The 24,793-nt window shown below is 39.5% G+C and overlaps 1 protein-coding gene across 1 annotated transcript in view; it reads left to right on the forward strand.

The window, feature by feature from the left end:
- Positions 1-24,793, forward strand: part of HCN1 (hyperpolarization activated cyclic nucleotide gated potassium channel 1) — a gene marked incomplete at its 3' end in the record, with an annotated part of 290,284 nt that overhangs the window by 170,277 nt on the left and 95,214 nt on the right. The window contains exon 3 of the mRNA XM_006769486.1: positions 394-555. Within this exon, the coding sequence (XP_006769549.1) occupies positions 394-555 (162 nt within the window). The remainder of the gene's footprint in view (positions 1-393; positions 556-24,793) is intronic.

Genomic DNA, 24,793 nt, shown 5'->3' on the forward strand with positions numbered 1-24,793 from the left:
GTTCTTCGGTTGATCTCCTACCCCCTCCTTCTGCCCCCCTTCCCTCCCTGGCCTTCCCGCTGCAGTTTGACAGTCTATTCGAGGCAACTCTGCCTCTGTATCTATTTTTGTTCATAAGTTTATAATGGTCTTTATTATCCATAAATGAGTATCTCTGTTATCTCTGTTCTTTGCGGAGGACTCACAGCCGTTTGTAGTATTCAGAAAGCGGGATGCCTGGTCTCCGTGCAGAGAGAAAGAAATGGAATTCTGTTTCTCTTTGTAAAAGTCTTCTCATATTTTTATGAAATCAGCACTTACACTATGTAATATCAATGACTACTGACATTGGTAGTATTCTTGACTTTTTAAAAAGATTTGATTATCAGAACCGACTTTATATTTTGGTCCCAGATTTTCCACATGACCTACGACCTGGCCAGCGCGGTGGTGCGCATCTTCAACCTCATCGGCATGATGCTGCTGCTGTGCCACTGGGACGGCTGCCTGCAGTTCCTGGTGCCGCTGCTGCAGGACTTCCCCTCGGACTGCTGGGTGTCGCTCAACAAGATGGTCGTAAGTCCCTCCTGTTCTGTCCCACCCTGCGTGTGCACTGCTCCACCGAAAAGTTACCTGCTTCTGTCAGAATGATCTAACTTCCCCCAGCAATGTTTAGAGAAAACTTAACTTTGCTTCCATGGATGGAAAATCAGATGTTATGTTTCTTTTCTACAACAAAATTTTATTTACGTGAAATGTTCCTGGGGATGGACTAGTATATGTTACAGCCTCTATTTTTAGATATCTTACTCTGGTATCTTGAGGCATTTTATGTCAAAGGTACAAACATGCACGCAAATAACCATAGTGCAACATTCTTTTCAAAAGGCCTACTCCTGCCCTGGCCAGTGTGGCTCAGTTGTTTGGGCATCTTCCGTGCACCGAAAGTCTGATGGTTTGGTTCCTAGTCAGGGCACATGCTCCGGTTACAGACTTGATCTCTGGTAGGCAACATAATGTTTTGCTCTCACATCAATGTTCCTGTCTCTCCCTCTCCCTTCTTCTAGCTCTAAAAATCAGTGGGAAATCTTTTTTTAAATACCTTCTCTTTAGAATAACTTATTTCTTTCTACTTGATTTTAGCATTTACTATATTGATGGCTTGCGGTGCTAGGCATTCTTAAACATACAGAGACATGTGCCTTAGTATAAAAGCAAATGAGATGATTATAAGGTGCAATGATATTTCCAACAGTAATTCTTCCTAGGGGAAACTTCATCGCAAAGGTAGCATTTAAACTTTGCCTTTAAAGATATGAAAATATTTTTTAAATATGTGAAGTATACATTTGATTTATAAAGTTAAATATAACCATATTCACATTAAGTCTAAGAGCATATGTTTTGCTCTAAATAGTGCAATACTCACAAAACAAGTGAAACAATAGTGAATATTTTTCATATATACATTCACAAATATTTGTTCTGTTTATGTTAGTTCTCATATTTTCTTCTAGCATGACATTTTATTTCTTCCTGTGTTTTCAATTAAACCTATTGGGGTAGCATTGCTTAATAACATTATATGAGTTTCAGGTATACAATTTTATAATATAATAGAGGCTGCGTGCATGACATTGGTGCACACAGGGGGTAGAGGGTTCCCTCAGCCCAGCCTGCACCCTTTCACAGTCCAGGAGCTCTCAGAGGGATGTCTGACTGACAGCTTAGGTCGCTCCCCACAGGGAGCAGGCCTAAGCTGCAGTTGGACATTCTTAGCACTGCCTCAGAGGTGGGCCGCTGCGCTCCCCTTGTGGGAGCACACTACCACCAGGGGGCAGCTCCTGTGTTGAGCGTCTGCCCCCTGGTGGTCAGTACATGTCATAAGGACAGCCTTTCCACCATTTTGTCAATTTGCATATTACCCTCTTATTATATAGGGTTGTTTGTGTATTCAATTGTGTGCTCACTACCCAGTCTAGTCTCCTTTCATAACCTTGTATTTGACTGGCTTTACCTTTTTATCCTCCCCCTACCCACTTCTTCCCTGGTAACCACCATTCTGTTGTCTGTATCTATGAGTTTGTTTCTGTTTCTTTGTTTGTTTGTTCATTCATTGCATTTTGTTTTACATCCCACACATGAGTGAAATCATATGGTTCTATATTTACTTAGCATGATACTCTCAAAAAATAACAATTGTCTTTATTAAAAGAGTATTTTGGGGTATCCATACAGTCCATATAACTGTGCAATTATAATGTAGGGTAATATATTATTTATTATATTTAGCGATAAAGCATATTTAATGAAGAAAATGTTGTTTGGTTTTTCTTTAGATTGGCTTGCATGTTCTCCTTTGCGTGTGTGTGTTTAATCACATATCATTAAACCTTTACTAGTATTATGGCCTAAATGTTGTACAAAATGTGTTTCCTGAATTTACAGTTTGCTTCTTGGGTCTTTTTTTTTGGCTGCAGATTTACTTGTGAAATTGAATTAATTTTTTTTTTGCAATTACTTAGCATTATTTCTATGTTTAACTCAAACATAGAGGATGGATAACTTTTAAGTTGATTTCTATGTTTAACTCAAACATTGAGAATGGGAAACATTTAAGTTGGTGTGAAGATTAGCTTATTTTTCACACCAAATATATGTAAAATTGTGAATATTGGTGATAGGAAAGAGATAAAAACCATAAAAAAAGACATTTTCATACCAAAAGAGAATCTTGATGGTGTCATTTACCTTGGATATATTATTGTCTGTCCTAAAGCTTTTGTGTTCTAGAAAACTTTCCAAACAGCACAACAAAGCAGTGTATTTACACACAAAAAGTCATAAAGGAAAAGTGAAAATACAATGTAAGAAAAGGCAGCCTACACTTGTATATCATGCTTAATATACACAACAGTATGCTTTCTTATTGGTCCTCAGAGCAACAGAGGGAGGTAAGCACTGTCCTCCCCTGTTTTTAAAGGTTAAACTAATTATCCAATGTCACACCACAACTATGGATTATAGAACCAAGGTTAGAATGCCAATCTATCTGATGCCACGGTTTCGGTTCTAAACCACACTAGAATATTTTGTATGGTACAGATTACAAAGAACAGTTAAAAGTAATTATGAAAACCCAGCCAGCATGGTTCAGTGATTTAGTGTCGGCCTATGAACCAGGAGGTTGAGGTTCAATTCCTGGTCAGGGCACGTGCCCAGGTGGGATCTGGGCTCCATCCCAATGAGGGGAATGCAGGAGGCAACTAATCGATGCAGGAGGCAGCTGATCGATGATTCTCTCTTATTATTGATGTTTATATCTCTCTTTCTCTTTCTCTCTCTCTCTCTCCCTCTCTCTCTCTCTCGTCCTCTCTGAAATCAGTAAAAATACATTTTTTTTAAAAAAGTTAATTATGAAAGATGGAATCTTTAGTCACAACACACCAGTAGCAGTAGAAAGTCACTCTAAAATCAGCATTTGAGCTGTGAAACTAAAAAGTGACAACTGATATGAGATGTAGATATTGGAAAACAAAGTCAAACTGGGAAGGCAAACTTAAGGGGCCAGACAAGGAGGAGTGCAGATGACACTGGTCATTCTTGGTTATCGGATTAAAATTTATGCTTTGCCCATATGACATTGATACTAAATTGTTTATGAGAAAGTTTAGTGAATTCCTTCTGCCCTCCTTCTTTTCCACATCTTTCATTTTAAATCATTTATATCCTTAAATATTATTTTGAATCTTTCTTAACTATATTTGCATTTATAGCTATATCCTTATCTCTATATGTATATTTTAAAAATCCTTCTTTACCACATTTTGCATCTATATCCATATACAAATACTTTTTTAAATTCTCTTTAACTATAATCACATTCATATCTATATTTTTATGTATACCAATATATCACTAACTAATTATCCATATGTGTCCTGTGATGAGAAATTCAGAGTTCACGTTATAACTATTCTGTACTTTAATGGGTAATTTATTCAATATATTTTCCTTATATTAACTGTTTCTAATCTGCATTTCATTCCATAGAAGTAGGTTCAGTTCCTCTTAGCTATTTCTTTTGCAATCTTTATAAATTCATCACTAAAAGAATTATTTAAATGTGTGTTTTTTTAAGTCAGTCAATACCGTGGTCGATTACTTGAATTGCTGAAATAGGAGATTTGACTGGCAAAATGCTACTTGAAATGGGATTAGTCTTGCTTTGCATTTGTAATATTTGCTTTTCTTTTATTCAAGAAATGTTTGAATTATAAAAAATCTAGCTGAATGTAAATCTTGTATTAGTGTGATAATTAATGTCTAATATAATTAATTTTAAAAATCTTGTCATTCCCATGGTATTTTGTGACTATGATTTAGGCATATCACACTAACATTGTCTTAGTTCATTATTAAAGGGATTAGACATAATGGTTTTTGGTTTAAATTACAAATATGAAATATTTATTTTAAGAATCTAAGAACATGAAAATTATGACACATTTGAACTAACATTTTAATTTTGATGGCATTTAGGGAATGATTTTCCAGAATAAATAGAGAAGGATTTATAGCTAAATAATATGTTCCTAGGGTCATGTTTCTCTCCTTGAAGTCTGCAAGTTTACTCTGAGGGATTCTACTAGTTTCCCCCAGCAAAACCATAAACACTGGCAATAGTTTGAAAAGTTTCAACATGAGCATATTATGAACCTAGGATCAGCTGAATGCCCTAACTATGGAGCCTGGATTTGCTTTTGTTGAAATGTGTTGTGTCATGAGGTGTTATTTAAAATAATTCTGGCTTATGGGTTAATAAATAAACAATCCATTTATACAAAATGAAAGCTAAATGATATATTAAATGTGGTGCAAAATTTTCACTGGAGTCAAAAGGAGAAATGAGTTGGAAAACTAAATAATTTGTTATATAGCCCATGGTTGTATTGTGTTAAACTATACACTCTGCAATAATTAGTGCCCTGACAGCACTATATTTACATTGTATACAACTATCTGGTTTCAGCAAAACATCATCTGTCACAGTAGATTTGTACTAAGATACATTTATCATTTTTTTAGTATTTGCTTTGTAAATTTCTTTTTGTTTTAATTTTATAAAAGCTATAAGGATAAGAAACGTATTTCTAGTTTTATATTCATATTTGTTTGAGAAATATAATCAAAATATTTTAAGCCAAGTCAAGGGTCATACATTATGTTTTATTTTGTTGTGATTTGAAGGAATCTACACACTATTTCAACCTGAGATGCCACTCCAGAGGTCAGGTAATATGCCTTAGATGTATCCATATATCACACAGATCCGATGCCAACCTTGCCTAGGTTGCTAACAGTAAAATATTCATTGTCTATAATCAAGTGAGTAATTATCAACAGTATTTGAAAATTATGTATAAAGGAGATATTATAGTATTTATGCATTTTCAATGTTCTTCTTTGGATGATTTTTGTTTTGATAATTTGTACATCAAATTATATCTTCAAAAATAAGTAATCACTTGACCAACTTTTGGGAAATATACACAAAATTCATAAAATTTTAATGTTCTTCAGTTCTATATACATAAGATAACAATATATTCCAGAAAAAAGTAAGATGTATAAACCATATTAACTACGAATATCAGAGAAAAAAAGACATATAAAATATCTAGAGAGTCTAATTAATAAAACCTATGTAGAGAAAATAAAGGATTTGATTAGAAGATCTAGGTAACAATCCAATTTTGTTTTCTTCTGAGAGAATGTGTCAGGGACACTTACTGACAACCAGTCACACTATGCAATTTTCTCAGCTCTCTTCCAGCTGAATGGGGCCCTGTGATCAGTATGTTCAAAGGTCTCTGAGTGGCTGTGTCATCTTTCATTTGCAGGTCTAAGCATGAAAAAGCTGATGTGTGACCCCCCAGATCCTCTCTAGAGGCATGAGTTTTCATTGTCACCCACTCCCTGAGGTAGCCTATTCATCCTAACTCACCAAGACTACAGACAAGAAAGGGTAAACGCTGACAGAATTGAATGTAGAGACATGGATTCCAGAATTGCCTCTACCATGGAAACATCGGTGATTTCAGACAAAGCACTGAAGTTCCTGTACTTCAGCTCTGAAACGAGTGTGTGTGTGTGTGTGTGTGTGTGTGTGTGTTTATTTCATTTAGGTCATCTCCCCGAGTGCCATCCTTTTGCCAGGCATGATCTTAAGCCCTGAACGCACAGTAAAGAATGAGACGAAGCCCCTGCCCTCACCAGTGCTCACATTCTGTACGGCTTCATTCAGACCACTTCTTTCTAACTGAAAGCTAAAATTAAGAGCTTATCAATATGTAGGCTCTTCCCTGAAGGAATTTATAAACAAGTAGAATAGGAAATTACAGGCTGAAGCCATTAATGCCCATTTGAATTGGGGCCTCTGAAATGTGTGCATAGCCTAGAGACCTCTGAGCCAGGCACTAGCCCTCTCTCTGCCTGCCACGCCCGGGACACATGAAAACTCAGCCAGGCGGACAAGCCTCTTTTTACAATTTTTTCTAATTTAGCCACCCAGACAGAACTACTTTTCTTCACTTCACAGAGTGCTATGTCAGTGGCAGCCGCCTGTGGCCTAAGATAAAGTCTATCCGTAGTATAAACTGAAGGTTGGGAAACACAAAGTGGGTAGGCATTTATGTCAACTACTATCAGCTGGTTTGGGATCAGGAAGCTTGGACAAATGGGGATTGAGACACGTCAGTCACTTCCAGCTCAAACACTGTTATAGTTACCACACGCACACTGGGGCGCTAGAGTAGGAAGAGTTGTTTGTTGGCATCAACTTTAAGGGAATTATTTGGAAAAAAAAGGAATGTATATCATTCATTTGCAAGTTTCCATACCCAAGCAGGACGTTGAAAACTAGGATTATTGTATTATCTATTCATACTCTAGCAAATATACAAAGACGAAGTTAAAATTGGTTCACTTTTTCTTTTACAAAGCCCAATGAACTATTTAGATAATGATTGATTGAAACAATATAACAGATTATATAACTAAAAATGAAGCTAAAATATCTTAATTGAAATTATATGTCCTCTCTTGAGGTATAGCATGTATTGTAGATCTGTACTTCTATAAATTAGGAATTGTGTTAATACATTGTTGATTTTTTTTCTAAATAGAATGTATTGCCACAGACTTTTTTTAAAGTCCTGATAAAAAGTAACTAATTTGCTGACAAGTCACTACGTAGCTCTACTGAAAAAAAAAAAAAAGCACTCATAGGTCCTATGAGTTATAATAACAAAGTAGGTTAGCAGCCTGCTGAGTACTGTAGTTCTCCTTCACCATCCAATTTCCTATTTCTGCCTAATAGGAAAACCAGCCTGGTGCCTGCTCTCTATTGAATAGAAACCTCATCACAAAAGAAACAAGTCGCCTACTGTGTTCTTCCTTCTCAGACATGTACTCAGTTATGGGAACAATTGTATGGAAATGAGTTCTAATCTCGTCTTTTGTTTTCAAATTAAATATGTCTGAGAGAAAAGTGAATTATCCTTCCATCTAAAGAAGGATAAAGGGTATTACTTAAATTACATATTGGCTCTGCCTACATGAAGTGGCCTTACCAGTACCAAGACTGATACAGAAGTTTCAAATGTGTTTGTTCTTCTTATATAGACCATCTCTTCAATATTAAGCAGCAAATGGCTAGAAGCAGCACCATGCTTGCCAACTAGCATAGCCAATTTATCAGATAAGACCTTAGAAATATGTAGTAGAATCATTAGCTGGTCTTTATACTTTAAGGTATAGTGATATGTCCAGTGAGACTAAAGTTAAATACTCTTCTTCCATCACCAGCCAGGTGCCTCAGAAACTGGGCTCCATCTCAGTGAGACTTAGCACCAGGCCTCCCTGAATAACCTGATGTCTCCTACTCCATGTGTAGAGCTATGAGCATATCCATCTGTGGGCTCTAACCATTTACTTTAACTGTCGAAGCTAGATAAAGATGAAAGATTACAGAAGAAAGTTTGAGAATTCCCCATCATATCTTTGTAATTCATAAAAAGATATGGGGTCATGAACCACTGTACAGCCTATGCATTCCAATATCTTTTTCTAGAATATATTATAAGATCAAAATACATTTTATCTAAATATATTTTAAAGGTAAAAGTAGGTATTGATTATGATAGCAGCTACTTATACTGGCCACCAAAGCAATCAGCAATCGTATACATACCGAGCACCTGTGTTGGCCCTTGCCATTGTGATCAGTGTGATCATCTAAGATCTTTATGCCTGCAAATTAGGGAAGGGCTTTGGGTAGAAAAATCTTTAATTTCAATTGTATTCAAATGAGGATATAATTCAGTTTGATGATCTCAATTTGCACGAACTATACTTTTGTCCTTTAGATGATTTATTTTAAAAAATTATGTCCTAAGTCCAGCTATTGACTCATATTTATAAAAACTTATTTAGTTAAATGGAATTATAAGATGCTTGGGAAAATACCATTTCAGGTGGTACCCATTGCTAACTCCACACTACTCCCAAGTTGAAACTAAATAATTAATGCTCCATTAAATGATGATTATATTCTGTCTAGCACTTTTGTAGTTCAGCTCTCAACTATCGTAACAATCCTTTTTTTAAAAAAAAAAGGTGGGGGAGAAGTTTGGCATAGGTCAGTAATCAGTAAATATTAGACAAATGAAATTAAAGATTTTATTAATCTTCAACTTTTAAAGATTTTATTCATAACTTCTCCTGAAGGTACTTTTACATGCAAACACCAATGAATACATACATTAGGAATTAAGAATGAGATACTAAACATATTTGTCAAAGATCAATCAGGAAGTTAGTGACTGAACTGGATCTAAGATAGCATCTAAATAGGGAAAAGTTGATGGAATTTAGTGATAGTTGGAGCAAAGACCAATAAATGATGGAGTGTAAGTGGAATACCTTTAGTCTTGTGTAAGGACGTCTTGTGTGAAGGTGAACTATTTTAAATTGAGTATACATGGATAAACTCTAGGGACATTGAACTCAAACTCACTACTTTGGTACCCCAGATGAGCCCAGCTCATGAAGAAGAGATGGTGGGCTGATTGCACAGGATCTTTCACAAACTGTGAAAATTGGGATGAACCACTTGTCCATGGTGTAGGTAAATAATGTGTGAATTTATAGAAAGGACAATGAAATGCTGCAAATTACAGCCTGGATGTTGATTCCAAGCAAGATTCTGCATCCTATCTAATAATAGACAAGCATGGTAATTGACCATACCTTCGCTACACCTCCCATTGGCTAATCAGCACGATATGCAAATTAATTGCCAACAAAATGGCGGCTAATTTGCATATTGCAGGCAGGGTGGGACACCAGAAGCCACCATCCAGGCCCCCCTGTACGACCCCAGGAGCCGCCGGAAAGCCAGGACGCAAGCAAGGCAACCGCCGGGGACACAGGAGCCGCCTTGCCTGCGGCCCATGATCGTGATTGTGATTGTGATCGTGATCATAAAGCCAGGCGCAGGCAAGGCAGTGCCCCGGGACCCAGGAGCCACCTTGCCTGTGGCCCGTGATCATGATCAGAAAGCCAGGCCGCAGGCAAGGTGACACCCCGGAACCCAGGAGCCACCCTGCCTGAGGCCCATGATCGTGATTGTGATCGTGATCATGATCGTAAAGCCAGGTGCAGGCAAGGCAGTGCCCCGGGACCCAGGAGCCGCCTTGCCTGCGGCCCGTGATCGTGATTGTGATGAGAAAGCCGGGCCACAGACAAGGTGGCCCCTGGGACCCAGGAGTCCATCGGCGAGGTTTGCAAGCAAAGCAGTGATCAAGCTATGAGGAGGAGGTGGGGGGTGGAAGGAGCTACAGGAGCAGCTCTGGCTGGAGACTAAAGACTCCTACCCAGACTGAGGAGCAAAGACTGAAGGCTCCAGCTGCAGCAAAGACTATGTCCAGAGCAAAGATGAAAGGCGGTGGCCAAAGTGAAGGTCTGGGTCCCAGGTGCCAGAGGAAAACTGGTGCTGGCAGCCAGGGGAGAGAAGGCTATTGCACGAATCTTCGTGCAATGGGCCTCTAGTCCTATATAATAAAAGGCTAATATGCAAATCGACTGATCAGTGGAACGACCGGTCACTATGACACACACTGACCACCAGGGGGCAGATGCTCAATGCAGGAGCTACCCCGTGATGGTTAGTGTGTTCCCATAGGGGGAGTGCCATTCAGCCAGAAGCCAGGCTCACGGCTGGCGAGCACAGTGGCAGTGCCATGAGCCTCTCCTGCCCCCATGGCAGCGCTAAGGATGTCTAAATGCTGGTTTAGGCTCCCTGTCAGTTGGACATTCCCTGAGGGTTCCCGGACTGCGAGAGGGCGCAGGCCAGACTGAGGGACTCCCTCCCCAAGTGTACAAATCTCGTGCACCAGGCCTCTAGTTAAATTATAAAAGAAATTATTTGTGAGCACTGAGAAAAGGCAGTGTGTGGTCAAAACAAGCACTTGTTTAATAAAGCACAAGTCATAACCCGTCTGCCTTTTTTAAATTCTCTCTTCATTTGTAGATAACTTATCATGGGAGGAAAAAAGATTGTTGAGAACTTCATGTACATAAACCAGTCCACTGTTTCTTTTCTAAAATGATCATTAGACTAATACAAAGAGTTTATACAATGCTTTCTACAGATTCTTCATCATATCTTATAAAATTTTTGGATTAATAGAATATTGAATTGAGTGGGTTAATAGTGGGTTGAGTGTTTTTTTTTTTTGCTCCCACACTCCAAAGGGCAGATTAATAGATAGATATCAACATAGAAGGTGTGTGTACCTCTGTGGGTTATGACATTTTTTCAACATAATAATCCAATGTCTTTTTAACATATTAATAGCAATCTGGTTGCAGTCACTGAAGATGCAGCTAACAGAAATCAAAAGAGAATGCTGGGTTATAGACTCATTTTCAGGAAGGACTTGTTAAAAAGAATGATGAACTGAGTCTAATAGAATGGAATTTTTATGTGGCAGAACAAAAGGTCTTTAATAATGTCAGAAAAAAAGGCAAGGGACAAATACGGGAATCAGGCAAGGATGTGATAAATACAGAGGGGTTTAGTGGCTATAGTTTCAATATCCTATATAATAAAAGCATAGTATGCAAATTGTCCTCTTGACCCGGTGGTCATTGGGAGTTTGACCAGGGGACAGCGCCGGCCGGGGAAAGGGAGGGAGGCCCTGGCTGGTGGCAGCGGCAGGAGGAGGCCCTGGATGGCGACAGCAGCAGCAGGCAGCTGGGGTGTGGGGCAGGGGGAGAGGCAGTACCTGGCTGGCAGCCAGAAGCTGCTAGGGATCCTACCAGTGCACGAATTTAGTGCACTGGGCCACTAGCATATCAATAATCAAGACCCATATTAACTAGAAAATTCTAGCCAACAGTATTTTTACAAGAAAATATTTGGTTTAATTTGGGGCCTCCAGTTATAAGAATTTTTAATTCTACAGGCAATTATTTTCTGACCAAAAGGTACCTAATTATATCTTTGAAAGGTAAAGGCTCACTGGTTATCTACTTTTATTCTTGACATGATACTTTCAAACTAATTTAGATCCATTTATAAATGTATTCGTATGTAAGATAAATTAAGGACATTGTGACATGTCAATAATTACCTTGTTTTTCAATAACCACTTTTTCTCAAAGAACTCTCTTGATTATTTGACAGAGCATTTAAGTATTAAGAAAGCACTAAAGTGCGCCTTCAGATTGTAAAAACCCATGAAGAGTATGCCAGGAAGAATGGAATCCCGCCAGATTGAACAAAAGAGATGCCATTATCTTTACACAGAATCTTTTCAATTGTATAAACAGGAAAGGGGCACATTGCTGTGCAATGTGTTTTTCTTTGCAGCGTGTCTCTTAAGGTGTAGCAGAATTTAGTTCATAAAACTCTATCCCTCTTTATGATAGATCTCAGAGATAAACTCCGTGAGAACCTTAGAAGTATGTGGCCCTCCTTCAAAAAACTGTTAACATCTTATAACTACTTATTCTATTTTTATTTATTACTAGTAATAAGAAAAATCTTTAAAATTATAACAAAAATATTATTCTGGATTAAATTACTCATTTGCCAGCTTCCATTTGGAGCACAGAGAAAAAGATGGACTTACTGTTTAACTTGCAGGAAGTAAGAAGTTGCATATTTCACAATTGGCTTCACCCAAAATAATGCCAACCCTTACATTGTGATGCAGCTGCTTGTAAAGTTGCTGATTATTTTCATTGCTATCAAGTTATGGAAAATTGAACCTACAGCTTCCCCCAACATGCTTATTTCTTTATTTAGAGACAAAATAGATAATAAATAAGTTAATTCATTCTCCCTCTATGAATTTTAATTTGTGAAATTAGATTTTCTAGAGGATGCAGAGCAAATCTTAGTGAGAAGGGTTAAATCTATATGAAATAAACAACGGGTTAACCAAACATCTGTAACACATCTGATTAATGTTAATAAAACACAATTAATCAAAGCCTTAAACAGCCTTAGTTTTTTTTCACTTATTTCCCAATAGCTTAGTGAAAAAGAGTTCCATGGCAAGAGAAATGGGGAAAGTGTCTGAGATTTATTCAAAAAAAATAATTCTAGGAGAGAATTAATGTAGGTTTAGCCCAACCCATTGCCTTAGGCTATGCTTCTTTGTAGCATAGAACAGTTGATTATACAATGATGATCCCCAAAAATCTTAAATGTCAAATAATTATTTAATATTGTTTATAATATTCCAGTTACCATGACAGCAAAGAAAAATCTTTCACCAACTTTTGAAACCAAAAAAATACCCTATTACTAGCAGGATCAACTAAGTTAATAAAAATAATTAGAAAATGTTATTCTCTAAAAATACTATTTAATATATAAATTTGACTGCACATAGAAAATTCTTTCAAAGGCTCTTGACAACTTGAGGCTATCGAATGAAATTAACTTTTGAAAAATATATTTTTTTAAATGAAGTCCACTTTGGTCAAAGGATATTACCCAACCTTGTCTGACCCAATTAAACTGATTTCAAAATGGATAGCAAACTTAAATGCCTACAGGAGCCAATCTAGTGATACTGATGTGTGAATTAGACCAAGCGTAAGACGAAAAGCAGCTGCTTGCCTCTGGTGACCAAGGGACACAGCTGCTCCTCAAATTGAGCTGATGATTATCAGGTGGAAATTCATGCCCAGTGGTGCCCAACAGACCTTCAGTTTCCAACTTCTGAAATCGATCAGTTAGTTCATAAGGTTGAAACCAGGAATATGGGCTTTGTCACTACAAGTATTGGTCTCTTCCTTCAGACTCAGGCCCTCACAGAATTTCTCCTTTCTCCCCATTTACAAAGGGGGAAAAGCAATTAAGGAAAGGCACTAGGAAAAAAAGAGAGAAAGGGGATTTGTCTGCATTAGTGGCTCGTTCTGGACTTATCGCACCACTTACATGATTTCAATTTCTTTTACATGAATTAATTGGTTTGACAATTTCTCTAAATGATATGATAAATTATCAAAAAGTTATGATTTGAAAAAACTGGCCTTGACAAAATACATAAGTAAAAAGGCAAGACCATTATTAATTCAGCACTGTTCACGAGAATTCTTGGTCGTTGTAAGGGGAAAATAATGCAATTTTGGTATGAAAAACAGTAAAAAATTCACTACTTGGATTCTGTTGTGAAGGGTTTTCTCAAAATTAAAAGCCATGGTCTTCACTTCCCCCATTGCCTACGACTGAGAAATGCCTGGTGAGCACCCCATTAATTAATAAATCAAGACCTAGACCTTCCCTGCAGCTAGAGCCATAGTTACCTGACTCAGGGGACCTGCAATTCAAGCTTTAGACTCTAAATATTCCAGGTGAAGAAGAGCTTTATTAAAGATGATTACGCAGCATCATCCTTATGTCAGTACTAAAATAAAAAAATATATATCCAGCATCTTCACTTTATCATAAAGAAGATTCCTTCCATTGTAAGGATGTAGTGTTCAGGCTGGACTAAAAAAGACTTGGAGAAGTGTGTTGTATATACAATTAGGTGTAATCCCCCTCACCCCATACCACAGAACTAATCTGCACCCACTTATTGTCATTAACTTGGGAGGCACTAGTAGCATTTATGGATCATCTACCTACCTACCTTTTTTTTTTTTGAGTGACTGTTTTTGTACCTGCTGATGTAGTGGAAAATAGATTGATAATAAAACAATGTCTTGCCCTCATGGTTGTCTTTTTTTCCAGGAAAATAGAAAATAAACAAAATAAAGAGCTGTAAAGGATAATTCCATGCAGCACAATCCTATTAAAGGAATCCAAAGCAAGAGAACAGAACACAGTGACCTGGGTCAAGCAGATCTATTTAAGACAGCATGGTTTTTAGATGCCACCTCTGAAAAGATGGCATCTGAGCCAAGAACTCAAAGAAATGGAAGAATGAGTTACGCAGATATCGGGAAGGCGAGACATCCAGGAGGAAGGGACAGCCTGTGCAGAGCTGACTGGTGGCTGGAGAGATGATGTTGGAAGGGTACCCCCGGGCCAGCCAAGTCACAGCAGGCCTTGGAGATTTGGGGACTTATGCTCTGTGACAGGAGGAGCTAAATGAGACCCAGTTTTCTGAGCTGTGAGAGCCCCTTCCAGGGCAGACAGGACCCAGAAGAGGGAATCTGGTGTTCTTATTTCCCAGGGGAAATTATAGAGTGCCAGCCACCGAGGTGCAAGTGTGGGAGCAAATGTCCTAGCAAGTCAGCAGCAAGCAAGTGGTTGGGACAGAGCAGCAGAGCCCGGAGCAGCGCAGCACTGGGCTGTGTGCGATTGAAGCTCAGGCAGGCGGGCACAGCACCAGGTTAGCTTGACCTGAACTAGGGAGGTCTGGCAGTGGGGCAGCAGCCACTGCCCCCTGGGAGGGTAAGAAAGAACCGTGGGCTGCATAAGTAAGTCAGACTGATTTGAGAACACGTGACATATTCCCTGGCATTGGGGGTAGAAGACAGGCCTAAGTGTCTTTGGTCATGAAGGTGGGAGGAACAGCTAAGTACTTAAGTTACTAGTAGATAGAAACATTGTCAGACCTCATGCTATTCTAGGGAGAGATCATTTTGGGAGATTCATTATTTCATTATGTTAGGCCATCAACAAATGTTTACTGATTGTCGGCTCTGCACCCAGCACCGTGGTCAGTCCATTATCCAGCCCTGGGAGGCCTATGTCCTAATTGAACTTGGTACTATAAAAGGAATAAATAAGGGTAAGCTCCATTTCTTCAAGTATCATGTGTAGTGAAGAGAAACCAAAACAAATGTTGGATGTGTAGCCGTCTCGAATCTCCAGTGAAGTTTGAGCTCTTTGATTTATGTTTTTGTCATCAGTATTTGAGACTCTCAGCATTTATTCCAAACTGAAGCTGATTCTTAGTCAACACGTATAATGATATCAGATGTTAGTATTTGATTTTTCTTTTTACCTTCTTTTAAATCTCCTTTAAATATCCCTACTTCCGAAAAGTCCTGTTAAAGAAATCTGTGTACTTGCATTTATATCAAATGAGGTCTTTGAAAATCCATTCTAAAATGCTGCTATGATTATAAAAATCATATCCTGTGATCTGCTTTAACTGGAGAGGACCTTCCATGTCCCTGTGAGCCACATTCTCTCTCTCGTCTGCTCATGGATTGATGCAGGGTACGCAGAATAACGTCATAGAAATAAAATGGAACTCTCATTTTAAGGGAGATTTCAATTGGACTCGTTTCCCTCTAAAGAGACAAAAGATAATATTCACACAATTTTCCATTTTAACATATTATATTTCTTTATTTTCAGTTGATAGAAAAGAAAACTTACTAAAAAAACAACATTAAATCAATGTATTTAATTTGAAGGCTAAGGTATCATTTGGCCCATTACGTTTCCCTGATATATTTTCCTTATTTGAAATTGGATTTTTAGCAAATGTGCAACTATAGCCACCTGATATGTCTATGGAATTGTATTCTGTGTGAACCTTTGGAATTGCAATAGTGTTGGGGCAGATGTCCTACAGAGCAGATTCCTTGTGTCTCTAGAGATGTTACAGAGAGAGAGATTGAGAGAGAGGGAGAGAGAGAGAGAGAGAGAGAGAGAGAGAGGCAGGCGAGAGAGAGAGAGAGCGAGAGAGATTTGAGCACCATAATTCAGTTCAAGGAATTGGCCCCTTTTGCTGTTTATCTCCTCCCTCCATGACCTGCCACTTGTCTGAGGAGGGGAAGCGCCACTGAACTGAGAAGGAAACATTCTGTGGTGACCTTGCAGTGACAGTCTGATGGACCCCTGGTAGCTGAGCACATGGAACAATCAGTCTGTTAAGTGGAGATGGTGCTTTATGAACATGTAATGATGCCGGAGGAAGGCACAGCGATTATCCACTGGAGCATATCTTCTAGTCACGCAGAGGAGTTCCAGTTTCCTGACCCAGGCAAGATGCTCCTGAACCCGAGGCGTTCAGATCCCCACAGAATTCTCTCATGTGATGGCTGTTGTGTTGGGCATTTGGTGCTGTGCATGGTGATTCTCACAGAGGTTGCTATGAAAGAGACATCACTTAAAGGCACATTCTTCCCAGGGCAAGGGCTAGAAGCATCGTATTAGGTACACCAAATTGAAGGGAGTGTTCTGCTGCGTGGTCCTTTTCTTGGTCACTGTGCTTGCTGTATGCTAGGAGCCCCTGTGTGCGCCTGATGTCATTTAGTCCTCGCCGACCCCACAGCGCACATTGCGGGTCCCAATTTTACAGCGAGGCAGCTGGACTCTGCGTTGTTAATGTCGCCACTGTACATTGCAGAGCTGAGGTCTAACTCTGGTGTGTCCAGTTCCAAGCCTCCAAAGCTCTTTCTGGGCGTAGCTATTTTCCTCAGCATCTGGAACTCGGTCAGATATTCAGGGTCCTAGTCCGCTTAGCCCGCCATAAGAAATACCATGCACGCGGGGTTAAGCCACGGGTATTTATTTCTCACAGTTCTGAAGGCTGGGGGGTCTAAGATCAAGGTGTCAAATTATAGAAAGAAACCATTCATAAATTTTACATTGCACACTATTTCTGACTGGAATGATGAAATCTCACTGTCCCGCTTGGCCCCACCCACGATGGGTGTGTCCAGCTTATCTATAGTCACTGCCCACCGGTCAGTCACTTAGTCACCGTATTGGTGATCAGATCCATTGTCCTGGCATCGCACTACTATGGTTAAGTAGCCTTTGTTTTACTTATTCATGCCTCATTCACCTAACTTCCATTACAGTATATCATTATAATTGCTCCATGTTATTATTAGTCATTGTTGTTGATCTCTTACTGTGCATAATTTGTAAATTAAATTTTATCTGAGGTGTGTGTATCTGGGGAAAAACAGATGATGTGTAGGGGTCGGTGCTGTCTTTGGTTTCCAGCATCCACAGAGTGGAGCACACTTCTGCTGGTACCTGGGGATACTGTATATGATGGCGCTAACACTTCATTTTTTTCTTTTCATAGTTTCAAAAACTCAGTGATGCCCACTCTGTCCAGTTGTTGTGATATTTATAAACACTGTCTATGAATGAACACATCTGGCAGTATCAGCACTTGAAATATTAGCCGCTAGCAACATGGTCCTGTAGACCAAACTGTGGCAAAGCTGGCTGTTCTAAACTCATCCTTGCTGTTTGTCATGGTTCAGACATTGGCCAAATACCTCTCACCCTACACCTCTGCAGGCTAATGATCCTCTTGTTTAATTTCTCCTCTGGAAAATCTCACCTCTCTGCCTCCAGCCTATCTGTACTTGAACTTCTGTATTCTGTCGATCTGAATTTTGTTTCACATTCCCTCTGGATTCCTACTGACTAAGTTCTGTCCAATGTGCAAAGAATAACAGTCTACTTCACCTCCAGTGCTGCCCGGGATGTCACCCCAGCACCGTGTGAGCCTTGGGAACTGACGTTGTGCCGGGCAGATGTGGTGCAGGGCAGATTCCCACTGTCCCTCTGGGGAGCTTACCAATAGACCGTAAACTTGTGCACCTTTAGAATAATAAAAATGCTACCACTTTCTCCACAAGCCATTGCTCTGTGTCACAAGGCTCCAATGTTAAGTATATAAATCTCTCATAAGCAACTTAAAATTTATTCTTTTATTCTCTCCGGAGAAGTGAAAAGCCCCTGATGCCTGCTGAATGCACCTTGTAGGAAGCGAGGAGCTCACCCTGCAGTACTCTGTCACGGGGACACCAGGAACACCACTCCCAACGATCAGCTAATGCACCGCCTGGGCTAAGGCTCCCCCCACCCAGATCATGTGGGTTAGGCTGGAGGGTGAACCAACAGATTTCATAATGTTCTCCTCTATGATATTATGTTTTCCAATTTGAATTCAGGCATTGGACAGACATTAACTGAGCACCTACTATGCACCAGGCAGGTGTTGTCTTACACGCAAAATGAAGAAAGACATGTTTTCCATTTTAGCTTCACTTCAAGTTAGGAAACCAAATCGTTTGAAAAGTGTGTTTCCTGAACATTTCAACCTTCAGCAAAGCACCTAAAAATTGCATGTTTCACTGGCTAGCCACAAAAGAGGAGGTAGGAAGAGAAAGAAGTACAGGCTACACCATAGTGCCCAGAAACAATACATTGACTATAACATGGTCTCATCAGCAAGTTGTGCATAAAGGATGTTATTGGGGATGTCATTGTGATCTGAGATTTTTTAAAATGAAAACTCCCCTAGCTATAAAACAGAGATTTTGATAAGCAGAGTTTGGTCTACTATACTCCTTTAATTATCTGGGGTAATTTACTCATTCCTGCCTTTATTTCTTTCTCCTGTATCAACCCCAGGCAAAATTTGATTTTCAAAAGTTGCAGAGTGGTAATAATGCATGAACTTAATAATACATGAGAAATATTAAATCATTACAAACCATACACAATGTTTAATATAAAAATGTGCAATTGCCTTTATTACAAGTAAATCAAAATTAATAATTAAATCTTATACAAATCAGCTGTTACCCACTCGTTATATAATGTATACTAATAAAATACGTTTTTACAAGTTCATAAGGAGACCATAGGAAATGAAAGTGACTTGAATATTTTTTAAAAATGAATGTTTCTTCATTGCTTTAAGTTAGCACCAAAGTGATCCAAAAAGCAGATATTCTGACCTGACTGGTCATGAAGGGAAACAATGACCTTCATGACTCTTGACAAGAATAACCAAAATTTTAAATTAGAGAAAATTCAAAATGTATTAGCACTAACTGCAGAAATGAATCCATAGCAGAAAATGTGAAACAGGCTAAAATCATTTTTAAAGTCAAATTTCACAATGTTGCTTCATTTTTACAGAGTGAAACTATGTCGAATAGTACTCTTGTTGTTTGCCGTGTCCACAAGTCATGTTTCTACTACGTTCCAGGAGCTTTGCATGTGGTATCTCTCTCATTTAACCCTTGGAGTGACTCTGCACATATTACTCACAGTCTTATTAAGAAGAGCACGGGCTCTCAGGGGTGAAATGACCTCCTCACTGTAACAGCCAGCGAGAAGCCAACGAAGAATTTTACTTAAGAACCATCTCACTCCGAAGAGCATGCTCTTTCCACCTTAATTTAGACTTTACAGGACGAAGACATAATGTTCTGCCTCAGATAATGCCCAGAAATTTTGAAAATGGAAAGTGACCAAGTACTGCTTCCATACAATCTTAGAAAAGCCGGATTTGTTCATAGAACCAGAACATGAAATACTTCAAATGACTTAGCAACAACGCCATCACATATTGTACCATAATTTTAATCAGGTAGTTTCATCATTGGTAATGAATCAACATTTTTGTGGATTGAGGATTAACTTGAAAGTGTTACCAGGGAGGAGAGGTCTTCAGCTCCCTTGGTTGCTAGTGGGGGTGGATTTCTAGCGATATCCTGAGAAATAGAATTTTCTGAGACTCTTATGGGAGGATGCCATATTGTATAAATATGCTAATATTTCTACATAGTGTAGATTCCACTGAATTACTGTGGAATCAGACCTCCACGTTTCCAAGGTTTCACTTCCCTCCCTCCTGCTGAGGAAGAAGTACCGTTTTGCCTTTAGCAGGGCTAAACTCAGAGCCAGGGCCCAAGATTGCTTTCCATGTCTGCATGGTCCAATTCAGCATCAGCTGGTTTAATTTATGTTTCCCCACTGTTGTCCATCAGGCCATTGCACGTGGGGCCTTAAGGATTAAATCCCTCCTCACTTTCAAACAGCTACGGAGGAAACATGAGTGAATGCAAGGAGACCAAGAGCGAGCCAAGAGCACAAAAGCAACAGGAGAGAGAATTCTTTTGTTTAGGGGATTGTGTGTTCCCAAATTGTCATGGCTTTGCAGGGGCCCGGCCCATTCTGGCTAACCATCTCTGTCCCCAGGTTTGACTAAGCGGCAAGTACCTTCCTTATGTCACCCCAACTTCACTGTGCTTGCATCTATCTCCCCTTTTTTGGAACCCTTCCCTCAGTGGTCTTCAGGGAATGGGTCAGTATTCCCTGGGGAGTGTGACATTGCAGCTTCCTGGTGAAGCTGCCCAAGTGACATGCCTATCATGCCTGGCCTTCCCTTTATTCCTTTCCTATTAATAGCTAGCCAATTACAATTATATCATAGTGTTTTTCTAGTTTATATATCAAACTTCCAGATGACCTACATTCTTTATAAGCATGTTATGCTTTGTTTTAATTGTAAAGATTTTTTTTAAATAACTTGTAATCTGTATGCACACAAAAAAATAAAAGCAATTTGTGGAACCATACATTTGCTATACAGGTTCATATCTTAGAAATATCTTAGTTTTGCAACACCAATAATTGAACCAATGTCATGATTAAGACAATAAATTTTGTTCACACATGATGTCTCCAAAAACTATAACTTGGTCAGATCTAACCAAACACCTGGTGTTTGCAAGCCAATTTGCAAGAGAAAGTAGGACTATCTAAAATGAACGGCTGAATAGATTATAGAAAACACAGAAATATTCAGAGACCTGGGGAAGAAGCAAAAGAATCTCTCAGCAAAGCAATTATAAGGCTTAAATGTTAACCCTGAGCACAGCAAATTGTAGAAGGTTTTTATTTATTTAATGATTCTTTTAACAAACTAAAAGCTGGTTTTGAGGCCACTGTGTTCACAATTTCTTTAAAGATATGACAGTGAATAACATTCTGGGGACAGCCAATAGGTTTGTGTGGGTTTGTTTGTTTGACATTTAAGGGTAGACAAGTGTGATGTATTCAGCTCTTGGTATCTTGGAAACAGGAAGCTGTAAAAAGCAATTTTGGAAGAAAACATGCTAAGAAAAATAGAGCTGACCACTGTGTAGGAGTCAGCTCAGAAAACACTGGTATGCCAAGCACACCCAGTATGAGAAAAATGAATGAGTAGACGGTAGGAATAGAAATTATTTTTCTTTTGAGTTATTTATTTAATCTATATAAATGCATTTATTAATTGAGATATAAAATGCTAAAGCTATACTTCCGTGTTTCAGATAAATTGTCAACATCATCAGCAATAAACAAAGTGAAATATGTATTCTGGGCTTATGTTAAGTTTATCAAAGAAAACAAATCCCCAAGTGCAGTTTGGAAAATAACAATATTTTTAATTTAACAGTAACATTCTATGCCATGTAACACAGTGAAAGTAAAAATTTTCTCGAATGTTTGGGACATTTTAGTGAATTTGTGTTTTCCCCTCTAACTTTAGGTGACCTTACTCAGGAGATAAATATCGATTTCCTAATTTCAACAAAAGCCATTAGCACTTGGTTTCTTGGTGTATTCATAAAAGCACAGGGATTGCTATGTTGAGGTATTTTTAATCACAATTTTAATGTTTATTCTTATCATTTTAAAGTACTTTTTATAAGCAGTGAACTTGGCCAGGTCAGGGAATTAAGTGATAGATAGACATAGTTCGAACTGTAGCTGGGAAGACAAGAGGAAAATAGAAGCATGTGATTTACAGAAAATCCTAGCAGATCCGTGGCAGATGCTTTGGAGTCAGGCATCAGAAACTCTTACTGAAGCTGTGGTGGGCTAGATCCTGCATAAGTCCTGTTGGACAGTGGTGAGCAAGTGAGTTTTTCTCTACAAATAAAAATTATTATAGGAATGATAAGAAAATATTGTTAAGGAAGAGGTGAAAATTGAGCTGAATTTTGAAAGATGGGTAGGATTTAAATTTTCAGAAAGGAAAGAGAGCCTTCAAGCATGTAGAATGTCGTGAGCAAAAGTATTCCTTAGAAGGAAGGGTGGTGCCTGAAAGTGTAAGGGCTGGAAGTCAGAGCAGTTTGGGTGGAGAGTTTGTGGGAAGTGAGACTGAGAAAGTGAGAAAAACAGGTTGGAGCCTCACTGTGGGGCCCTGAGTGCTGGGCTGGGAGGAGCTGAGTTCGAAGCTAGAGGGCTCACTGGGGGATTTTGAGTTTCTTACCCTTATACCACATGCCATGATCTTGCCTCGCCCCCTGCTTCTGAGCCTAATGTTCCTTCCATTAACATCTCAGCAACGCCAAGGAGGCTGGCTGGCACCCAAAGGAATTCATGAGCAGCAGAGTTGTCAATCAAATTGTTTCCATGTCTAGAATAATAGAAATAGAAATCTTAGAGAAAAAAAGAAGCCTTCGATTCCAGAAGTCGGCATTGGCTTATTACAACGAACAGATGCCCAGAGAAGGTAAATGACTTTGAGTTGGTCGAATTGTTAGTGACTGATCTCCTGAGAAAACTTTCCTTCATTCCCGGCTAAGTGTTTTTCCATTTCCCCACGTGGATTCTCCCCTCTCTGCCCAAGCCCCGAGAAGCGCTACACAGGCTGGGACCCAGCGGAGGACAGATGGCGTTCTCCAATTACAAAGATGAGGGAAGGTTTAAAAGAGACTGCTTACCCAGTTGTGAGTGGGATTTTGGGGACCACAAGGGATAGCAGGGTTCCCAGGGAGAGTAATCCCAGGACTGTTAGCAGCATTAAACCCCAGAAAAGGGAATCTTGTAGATGGGGCTGCATACACAAGAGAATGGAAAACCCCCAGCCAACTCACACTTTCTAAGTGGAGCCCAGAATCCTGACCACATTCCCCCTCCTCCCTCTGATCACCCATCAGCGTCTCCCATGGACTGAAGCCAGCTGAAGTCGGAGGTAAGGGGACCTGTCGCTGCAATGTGTTCTGGTCAGTTTCCTGACCAAAGAGCAGAGAGGAGAGGACAGGAATGGAGGCCACGCACATTTCTAGGAGCGGGCATATTCTCAGGTCTCCAATAGAAACCCTCACTCACTCCACTGCCTTAGGGGACTTCTGGCTTTGATTGCTCCGGCATCCTGGTCATCAGCACACCTCAGAGCTTCTGCCTGGCACCCTCCTGTTAGCTTCTGCCTCTCTCATTTCTCACGATCTGAGGGTATCGCCTCTCCCACAGAATCCTGACTTCTTCAGTTGGAAGTCCTGTCTCCTAGTTGCTGCATACAAGTCCTAGGTCCACAGCCACTCAGTAAACTGCTGCAGGGTCTCCAGCGACCCTCCCTTCCTCGGGACTTTGCCATATGTAATAATAACTCGTCATCCTTTAGGCCAGTGGTTCTCCACCTTGGCTGCACATTAGAGTCACCTGGGAATCTTTTTCAAATCCTGATTTCTGGGCCTCATCCTCCGGAAATTCTGTTTCTTTGTTACTAATGTTGTGGCCCCACCCCATCACAAAGAAACAGAATTTCTGGAGGATGAGGCCCAGATATCAGGATTTTAAAAAGATTCCCAGGTGATTCTAATGTGCTGCCAAGGTGGAGAACCACTGCTTTAGGCTTATTCAGCACGGGAAGCTGGATAGCGTCATAGAGCACCAAATAACTCACGAGATATTCAATCCTCTTAAGGAAGCCCAGACTGCCTCAGTACGATATTCATCCTAAATTCCTTCAAGTGTCTGATATATGCTTGCAAAAACATTAGGTCATCATTCATGTTTCCTGACATAAAGGGACACGTATGCAAAAGAAGCCCAAAGACACCACTGATATCCTCTGGTGAAGAGCGCTCACTCCAGTGGAAATGGGTCATTGATGCTCTGGTGTACTTTGGGGTCAGGTCATGCCAACATCATATAGAAGCGGCTGTTAAGCTCCCCATTTAAATAAAGTACTTTTGCAGAGAGGAATTAGAACTCCCTACTGGCAAACTGCTTTGATTGATACCTTCTGCTCTGAGAAGCAATTCCCAGCTGGCTCATGTCCTTAAGCACAGGGTTCGCTTCCATTTCCACAGTTGTGTTTCCCTCCCCACATCTGTCTTTCAGCCTGGGACCCAGCTGCTGACAGTTATATGGATTTATCAGCATCAGAGTCTAAATGGAATCTTACTGTTATTTTCCTCATGGGCTTGCCAGCCTGAACACATGACCTTTTTCCTACCATAACTTCATTTAGAAACGCTCAGATTGCTTGGGTTTTAAAGCTGCGTGCAGAGCAATATTAAATACGTTAGACTGCATGAATGCTACTAGAATTATTTTTTTTTAGCTCAGATGAGCTCTGTGATAAGTTATTGCCCTGGTTTGATATATATAGTATGTATTCAATTATATATTTAAAGAAATGAGAGCATATACTGGGCAAACATGGTTCATCTTTGTTTGCGTATTATTCAATGAATATAGTTTAATGAACATGTTTTCTCACCTTTGCTT

This window comes from Myotis davidii, unplaced genomic scaffold (assembly GCF_000327345.1).
Source record: "Myotis davidii unplaced genomic scaffold, ASM32734v1 scaffold143, whole genome shotgun sequence".
Taxonomy (NCBI): domain Eukaryota; kingdom Metazoa; phylum Chordata; class Mammalia; order Chiroptera; family Vespertilionidae; genus Myotis; species Myotis davidii.